This window comes from Sander lucioperca, chromosome 3 (genome assembly GCF_008315115.2).
Source record: "Sander lucioperca isolate FBNREF2018 chromosome 3, SLUC_FBN_1.2, whole genome shotgun sequence".
NCBI lineage: Eukaryota > Metazoa > Chordata > Actinopteri > Perciformes > Percidae > Sander > Sander lucioperca.
Window position 1 is genome coordinate 6,812,341 of NC_050175.1, and position 9,328 is coordinate 6,821,668.

The 9,328-nt window shown below is 42.5% G+C and overlaps 2 protein-coding genes across 3 annotated transcripts in view; one reads left to right on the forward strand and one right to left on the reverse strand.

Annotated features, from left to right (window-relative positions):
• LOC116067261 (lymphocyte-specific protein 1-like) overlaps positions 1-6,952 on the forward strand; it is a 34,231-nt gene extending 27,279 nt beyond the window's left edge. For both annotated transcript variants that reach the window (XM_031323639.2, XM_035999205.1), the window contains one exon: positions 6,634-6,952. In XM_031323639.2, coding sequence (XP_031179499.2) covers positions 6,634-6,659 — 26 coding nt within the window. In that variant the 3' untranslated portion in view covers positions 6,660-6,952. The remainder of the gene's footprint in view (positions 1-6,633) is intronic.
• Positions 384-9,010, reverse strand: LOC116067260 (mucin-17-like). Its single transcript, XM_031323638.2, has 3 exons — positions 8,871-9,010; positions 3,827-6,063; positions 384-803 (listed from the first exon to the last, which is right to left on the reverse strand). The coding sequence occupies exons 2-3, from the start codon at positions 6,051-6,053 to the stop codon at positions 625-627; spliced, it is 2,406 nt and encodes an 801-aa protein (XP_031179498.1). The 5' UTR covers positions 6,054-6,063; positions 8,871-9,010; the 3' UTR covers positions 384-624.
• Positions 9,011-9,328: the final 318 nt, after the last annotated feature.

The window sequence follows — 9,328 nt, forward strand, 5'->3', positions numbered from 1 at the left end:
GCATCAGGTCAAGTATCTGTGTCTGTAGCTTTTGCCGAACCAAATCCTCTTGCTTTCCTGTTGAAGTCCTTATGTTCGTCTTCCTGGGATTTGCGTTTTATCAGCCCCTTTTCAAACACTGCTGATATTTTCGAGAGTGGCTTCTCTGCCGCCTCTTTAAGCTTCCTGGCATCAAAACGGGGGCTGTACAGCAAAATTGGCAGCCGATTGACAAAGGAAGGAACTTCTGTTGGATTGTCTTTAAGTTCCTTTTTCTTCTCTGAATCTTTCTTGGTGGCATTGATCTGGTGCATGATTCGATCTTTGGTGGAGAACATTTGAAAAAGGAGGGTGTCCCACATGTTCAACGCCTTGGGACCTTCTATGTTGTTAACCACCTCCTGATTGCCACATTTGTCTGCTGAAGACTTATCGTCTCCACCTCGATCTGTTTTCTCGTTGCTGCCACTGGAGTCGACCTGAGATTTGGCCTTCGGCACTGGAAACGTAAGTTCCTCTGGCTCAACGACCATGTGTTTCTTGAGCCGTGTCCATCCGCTGAGCTTACCCTTTAGGCCTTTCAGCTTCTGGGCTGTTTTGGGCTCGGTGGGTGAAGAAGATGTGTCTGCTTTAACGGTCTTCTTGTCAGCAGTTGAAGATGCAGTTGATGTCGCTGACTTCATGGAGGGTTCGACTGCCGGGGCTTCCATCGGTGCAGCTGTAGTTTTGGTCCTCAGAACGTCCTTGTCTTTGAGTCCAGGTTTTTGCTGAGATGGCGGTGACGTTCCTCTGTTTGGGGATGGAGCTTTGACTGAGGCTGAGGCCTGAGGCAGAGAGGCAGGAGTGGCAGAGTCAATCACAGCGGCGTTAACTATGGACGGTTTCATGACTGTATCTGTTGTTGGCTTTGCAGGGGAAATGTTCTCTACTGGTAGCTCTGTCGAATGCTGAACATTACTGGTGTGCAAGCTAATCTGGACCGGATCGGGGGGAGACTTTGAGCAATCTGTTTTTACAACTGATGGTTTCGTTTCTGAAGTGGCTGAGGACGGTCTTGATTCTACCTGCTTATTGGGAGGTTGCGCTTTTAGAATAGGTTTACTGGTTAAAACAGGATCAGAAGAATGGATGGGAATGTTAGTTTCAAAGGAGAGTTTTCCTTCCTTACTAGAATTTGTTGCTGATCTGGTTTTTATCTTGTGCATTGGGGATTGTACTTTTACCTCACCACTGTTAGTCAGGACTGAATTGTCCTTAGTTGTGGGTGGTTTTATTTCTGGTTTTGGAATCATCTCTGTGATTGACTTAGCAGAGGGATGAACATTTGTATTAATTGGATGAGATGTAATGGGAGGGTTTGTCTGGTCTTTCATAATGACAGACGAGTGTTTGGTGTCTGTGGTATGGTTCAAATAGATGGGGGTTTGGGAGGACTGGGGCAAGGTTGGTGTATAGGTTTGAATCGGTGTATTACAGACTCTTAGCTCTGGTAGAGGGGAGGCTCCTGTAGTGCTCCGAGGTGTAGTTGCTCTGGTTAAAATAAGTGGGGCTTTAGCATCTCTGGTGGCTTCAGCAAGGGGGTGAATATTTGTGGCAGCATGGTTTTTAAATTCAGTGTGTGAGACAGTTTGAGTATTTACAGTTTGAATGTTAGTTTCTATCAATTTCTTTGTTTCAGTGACAGATTTCCTAAACTGATTCATTCCAGTCTGAGAGCTCACTGAATTCACAGAGGTTTGGATATTATCTCCAGACAACGTGATTCGACTTGCAATGGTTTGCTGTTCTACTCTATTAGCCATGGTATAACCAGAAGATGAGGAATCTGCTGTCTCAATCTTAGATAATACAGATTTTGTTGTCCTTGGAGGGGGACTTGCTACAAATGTATTGACTATAACTGGCTGGTTGAAAGACAATTGCTCCTTTAATGTGCTTTTAGTTGTAATTTGTTGTGCAGATGCCTCAGATGATCTTTGCTCAGCAAGAAGGTTGGCAGTCAGTTCACCATCTGCTTTTGAGTTTGTGTGGATTATTGTTTGAGCAACAGAGCCAGAAACTGGTTTTAAATCCATTGCTTGCGTTGCTACAGATTGACTCTTAGGTCTGTCTAATCTCAGCTGAGGGCTTCTTGGTATGACGTGCCTCATGGTAGGGCTAGATGGCACGGTAGTTTTACTAACCTGTGCAGTATGAAAAGATGGATTAATGCTCACTGCTTGGTCTGTCATAATAGGCAAAATAACTTCTGTATGAAGCTTGTTGGGGACTTTGCTTTCAGCCGAAGGAATACTTTGAACATGACTGCCAAAATTGGATTTGCTAGACTGTGCAGTTTCTGCAGCTGGTAGGCCATGTTGAATAGCGTCTACACCTCCTGGTTTCCCACGTGAGACCAAGTCTGTGGAAGACTTGCTGACAGTAAGCAATCCTGCAGACAGTTTGGTTTCACTGCTAGGTATGTTCAGTACTGTGTTTCCTTTTGAAAGATTAGAAGCTGGTCTCGTTTCTATGACACCTTTTGATTTAATGTTTTCTGTTCTTATAGGTATACTGGGAAGATTCTCTGTTGGTGTTTTCCCAGTCAATAAACATATTCTTCCATTGGTTGGTTGTGGATGCAATTCTGTGTCTACTGCTGAATTGCTAAATGTGTTAATGTTATTAAAAGTGGGGAGTTTATGTTCTGTATTCAATTGGTGTGACAGTATTGCGTCTTTAGCATGGATGTTAAGAAGGGTTTCAATTGCTTGTGTGGCCTCTCCTATAGCTGTGCTTGAGTTTGAGTAAAAACTTGCTGCTTGAACAAGTTTATCTTGGCCATTGGAAAATATACTACTGTGTGTGTTTAGAAATACATTCTCACTAGTTTTGGTTAGCTTTAAGGGCTCTTTTGTGGGCAAATTGAAGGTCATATCTAAGGGGTATTTAATGCCTGAAATGTTTGGGGATTTGGTTGCAGTGACAGAGAGGTCAGGTAGTTTTGTTTCTGTAGTAGGTTTGCCCATTACATTATTATTAACAGCAAGAGAATTTGGTACACTTGGTACTTGAGAAGATTTCAAAGAGAGACCTTCTGCAGGAAAATGGAGGTTGTTTCCTACTGCAGACACTGTGCAGATACTGTACTGTGCAGAACATACAGATGCTGTGACAGGCTCATGTTGCAAAATGGACCCTGTGGTAGCGATAATTGATTCTTTAGAGAATACATTTGAGAATTGGGGCTCAGTGTTTGTTTTTGTTAAGGCTATGTTTGGCATCTTTGTTTTATTGGGTAGAGTAACCCCCCTGCTTGCTTTGATTTGCTGGTTAACCTCTTCCCTTTGTTTGTGTAAAACAACTTCAGTAGCCACTTCACTGGGCAGTGGCCTATCTGAAACCAGTCTGGTGGCTGGTGCTATTCCTAAAATGAAGGCACCATTTATGATGGCACTCCCTGAGAATGTGGGCTCTGACTCTGTGGCAGGAGATTGAACAACCAGGCCTTTACGCTCAGTTAGGTCTTTAGCAGGTTTGACAGTGAGTTGGACATTTGGACCATTGGCTGTTGATGGACTGACTCCACCAGCAGTTTGGTAAGACTGGAATGGAGCTATCTCTATTTTTCCTGACTGTTGTTTTGCATTTGTGATCCTGAATTCTCCTTTTGTAGGTGTTTTCTCAAGATTGTCACCTTTCTCTATGGCATCTATCCCTTTTGCACTCTGCTGGGTTTCTCCATTTGAATCTACTTTCACTAAGGGTGAGAAAGAACTCAACACACCATTGCTATCAGTTAGGCATGGGGTTGTATTTAGCGCTGCCTCTATAGAAAATAGTGCCGCACTTTGTGTGTGTACCTCACCTGCTTTAGACATTGGTATTGAAGCCTCAGAGAAAGAGCTTTTTGGTGTGGATACGTCACTTGTGGATTGTTGCATTGTTTTCTGTGCCAAGTCAAGAGGAAGCTCAGATTTTATGGTGTCCACCTTTGATGTTTTAAGTGATTGCATTCCAATACTTTGAGCTTCAGACACATTCTCCCCAAACTCATCTTTGCTACGTGTGACGATCTGTTCAGCTGGAAGCTCAGAATCCCTTGGAGGTTGTAAAATGTTAGCAGCAGGAGCCTCCATCGAAGATGGAAGATCCTGATGTCCATTGAGTAGTTTCGTTGCATTAGACATTGAGACGTGTGATTCATCTACAGCTACATCTGACTGTATTTTATTTGAAGAGGTTTCTCTAACCCTGGTGGGTACAGGGCTGTGATGTGATGAAATAGTCCTAATCCCACCGTAGGCAGCATACTCAGATGGAGTAAGGCCATAATATGTTGATCGTGATTTGGGCTTTGAGGTCGCTAATGACATTTGGCTCTCCAATAGTGACGACAAAGACTTGCGTGCATCAACCACTGGAGGACGATAAGGGGTCGACAGAGGGCTTGGACTTGGAGATGGTGCTTGCATTGAAATCACTTGCGTAGGGTTGAGATTTGAAGTCTTTGGTACAGTGGATAAAAATGATGGGACCTTTGGCAAAGATGAAGCTTTACTTTCAGAGACTTGGATTGTTTGTAGTTTTGGGATGACTGATTCTATTAGTGTTGGTTTGACCACAGCAGAGTCAGGTGCAGTCATACTTGATGCTAATTTCTCTCTGGGGTACAGCTCAGTATTAGCAAAGCTTGGATTTATTGTACTCCTTTGTGTTTTTTGAATCTCTAACTCTTCGTAATTGCTGGCTTGTTTGATAGCAGTAATGTGATTAACATCAGTCCACTTCAGTTCTTCTGTGGAAGCTGGAGGTTTACTTAAACCACTGGTTTGAATTGTTGGTTTTTGTCTTGGAGCCTCTTTGGGAATTGCAGGAGCTTCTAGACCTTTGGAGGAGTTGAAAGCAGCAAATAAAAGTGGGTTAGGTTTGGATATTTCAATAAAGGGTGTTGATACTCGAGCTGGTGTAGAAGAGGGAGTCTTAGGTCTTCCACATTGGGTCGTGGACACATTCAGTTTCTGATCAGTTTTCTCCACTGACACAGGCGTTTTCTTTCTGTATACGTCAGATAATGATGCTCCCTGGTAGGTTGGGTTTATTACTGTGAGGTCTTGGATGGAGGGAGGTTTAGAAATCTCATAAAATGTTGCCTTTGATGTATAAATCCTGCTTTGTTGGGTGTCAGGCTTTGCCTCTTTAACTGCTTCAACAAGTGATATTTTTGAGGCAGTTATCTCAGGCGACATCTGGAAGTTGCCATTACTGGTAGGTCTGGCAGTCCAAGACGACATCTGGCTCTGAGGGTTGTCCTTTGAACTGGCATTTGTCTCCCTCTGGTTGGCAATAAAACGTTGTGTCTGAGTGTCTGAAACGGATAGCAACGCTGGAAGAGGAGGTAGGTCTGCAACCTGAGAAGGAGCCGGACCTGGGCCACAATTGGGGGCGGCTGGGGATAGGGTCAGCCTATGAGTTGATATTTTAGTGCTGGATTGCGACACAGTGACTGGAGGGACTGTTGTGACTGACCCATGGGAGTTTGGTGTCATGTTTAAATTTAAAGCACAGGGAGGAGGTGGTGCTGAAACCTGCTCAGGTGGTGATGGGGGTGTTGAAGCTGAAGGTGGCATCATGAAAGGAGTCACGTCATCGAATAAAAAAGTTGAGCACTCATATAGCGGAGCCACCTGCTCTTCAGAAGTCCTGATCTGAGCTATGTAGGACTGAGGGGGGAAGCTGCCAGTTTGGCCGTAGGGGCTGCTCCGAGGATGAGGAAATGCAGATGCAGAGTGATCGTAGAAGGAGTCAAAGGGGAAACTGGATACTGAAGGATCTGCAGTGTAGACTGAATCCGGTGTCCTTGGTGGGCTGGACTGGTCACTGTGCTCGAGGTCTGTGCTCGCTTCATTGACAGGTGACAAACAGGAGCGAAAGGGGATTGGCGTCTGAGAAAGGCTGCCTTTTTTCTTGGCTCTCTTCTTCTTGAGTTTCTGAAGCCTTGCGTTGTCCTTGCCTGGTTTTGGCAGTAAGGGCGGAGGATACTGCTGGGAAAGGTCAGGGTCCAGCCCGTTACTGTAGCCGACTTCCATTAACATTTTTAGACTCCTGCAAGACAGATGAGACACATCAGTCTATTTGTCTTCAGCCACAAATCTACTTATATAATAACAGCAAAGCAGACACAAAACAGTCAAATTATTCATCAAAAGAGGCCTGTCATGTAAACGTGTTTTTTGTCATATTTGCTTGATAACAAAACAAACGCTTTAAACATCCTTTGTAGTCAATACAAATAATGAGTCAGTTTCCCAAAAAAAGACTAAATTAGATCCAATAAAATCTTTTATGAGGAGGTTACAAATCACCTTGCTGTTTTGGCATTGTTTTTTATGGCTTAGGAAAGAGATTATTAAGACATCAGAGCAGGAATTTGATGAGATGCCGGTTGCATGGTGTGATGTTCTCAATCACTAAGCAGTTAGAAATGTTGAGGAGTTTTGTTCCAATACAGAGTCGGGCCAGAAAGTACTTGTTTGATGCCAGATATCTCAGCAGCTGGCCAAATAATTATTGAATTTGTTTTTGATTAATTATAGACATAATAGATATTTGATTTAGGTCATTAATTATGTTTGTATGACAAGTACACAATAAGTTGTTTTTCTTCCTTTTCAGCTGGACAGTTCTATGACGATTTGTGAAACACATGCTGGACTTTGAAGAATTCTGGATTATGAAAAAAATATTTTTTATCACTTCACCATTCTCTGTATTTCAAGCTTAAGGTTTTGAATGTACTTAAATCCTGTTGCAATGACACATTTCTTGTGCCTCTTATCATTTTACAAAAAGGTAGTGAAACAAATTGTGAGTCTTTTTTTGTTTCTTTGCAGTTATTCATTTTATCCTGTGAATAATAATCTCTGCAGTAGTACATCTTTTAATACGATGAATTAACTTCAATTAAACACATTCCTGACGTTTGGTTCCTTAATACTGTTAAGAGAGTTTCTGTGTTTGCTTCCTTTGTCATTTACTGTGTAGACGAGCTCTTCTTCTAGTTCCCAGTATAGTGTACTCAGCTGTTTCCCAACTGTACTGATTTAACCCGTGCTAATGGCTCCGAGACAAGTCTGCAGCTGGCTTTAGAAAACTATGAGCTCTCATGACAACGGGCTCATTAGCAGTTTTCAAAACTCTTAATTGGGTCCTGAAGATGCTGCATGGATACAACAAGCGTCACTATTGGAAATAGAAAGGCATGTAAAGCTGTTGCTTATGGCAAGTCTGCTTTGAAATGATGACAAACTACTTGTGAAAATAGTTTCTCAAGGGGACTATCGGATATAAAAATGACCTATGCGGGAAATAAAAGTAATCCCAAAGGAGGATGATTGACACATACAGGAGGGTGACCAAGTTCCTGCAGGAAGGAGGGGTGGCAGTATTTAGCTACTGTTCATAAGTAAAGAAACTCAAAACTTGAGCAGCAGTAAATTGGGTCATTAGAATTACAAGCAAACAATTAGAAGATACCCAAAGGTCATGAGCATAATTAACTGACAATAAATGTAAGATACATTCCTCTGCACCCAGGATTATATTAGACAAAGGTGTGTTTAGTTTTCCAGTTTGAATTGGATCTGAATTTTGATCCACATAATGTATGAAAGCTTATACAAAAGATAATTAATATTCAAATGTAATTGACATTTTACAGTAGTTGGTTTTGTTCCCTCTACGTCTGAATATTGGAGTGGATCTTTGGAGTGACACTAGAAAAGGTCCACAGTCTAATTTTAGACCAAGGAAAAATAAGAGCAAACATCCTGACACCGAGCACCTGCTGCCTGCATGTCCTGCACTCACACAAACAGCCTCAGTCTGCTGGATATCAATCCGAGGCCCAAATCCTCTCAGAGCTATACACCGACTGTGAGCTTAGCCTCGTGTTTCAAAGCAATGGTTATCTTTAAATTTTTATACGTACATATGTATATGTCATGTTAGCACCAGTTTGGTCTAAGAGATGCAGGAGAAGAAATATACCCAATGGGATATTTTCTGCAAGTTTGACAATCTCTGTTTTGAATAGTAAGTATAGAAGCTGCAGCATAGGAATAGCTCCCGTGAGATGTTGTCCCTGTCTTGAAATAAATTTAAACACTCTGATATGGTTGGCTGGTTTTGAGCAAATGTTTAACATGAATCAATGTTGTCAGTGCCTCCTGCAGTCACAGTGACAAGAGGGCCAGCTGACACATGAGCGGTACCCCTTTTAAGGCTCTGGGGTTGGATATCTGGGAGGCTTCAACTGGTGCAGCTCAAAAGAGGAAAGTATAAGATTAGCTTTGTGATAAAACTGTACCATGACCTCAATCTATCTAGCTGTAAAGAACTCAGTTAAACAAAATGGAGGATGAGCTCTTTATTAATCATCAGGTTGGGATATCAATCTGAGCAACACTTTCCTGAAGCGGAAATAGGTGTTGCTCGTATTTTGCTGGAAAGTCTGCAAAACAAACAGTTTAGTGTAAGAATAGAGCTACAGAGACAATTCATTTTTTTACAACTAAAAGCACATATATACATATACATATATAAGAATAGTATAATTATAATCATTAAATATGCTGGTGTGCAGGGTTTAATCGCTGACTCATGCTTACATTATCTATCATGACACAAAATTGGGCAGAAACATACATCACGGTAAACATTGCTTTGCAAGCCCTTCCTCACATAGATAATAATGTCTGATATGCATCATGCATTTAAGATTTCAGATCGTGCACGTGCTTCTATCAAATCCTATGCACCGTTTGCAGGTTAGCACCCAGCTGACGGATCAGGAGCACTCTGCAGTACCACCAGCTTGTCAATCAAGCAGACACTGAGTTTGACTGGTTTACCTTTGGCGAGCGGCTGTCGGGACAAACTGCTCTCTGCTTGTTAATCCTGGCTCAGAGTGCCACAGGGCCACTCATCCTGAAGTGAACTGAAGCCTTAGGGAGCGAGCCACCGTGCCCGCGGCCACTCCAAAAATAAAACTGTTTCCTTCAGTGTGTGTTGCAGGGGCAGATGGGGGTTTCCAGGCCACCTGAGATGGCTGAGGTGCAGCCCCTACAGGCGGTCGGCAGACACCTCCACCTGAGGGAAGGTGGTCGTTTTTTTGTCAGCAGAACAGCGGGGAGAGATCCAGTATCTAATCAGGACATGAATGCTTTACCTGACATCAACAAGGGTGCTCACCCTTAAAGTATTTAGTGTATAAAGTAAAGTAATGTAGTAGTAAGTTAAAGTATAGTGTTGTTTACAACCTAAATCACACCTTTAGTGTGGGAGAAATAACCACTTTTATGCAGTTTTT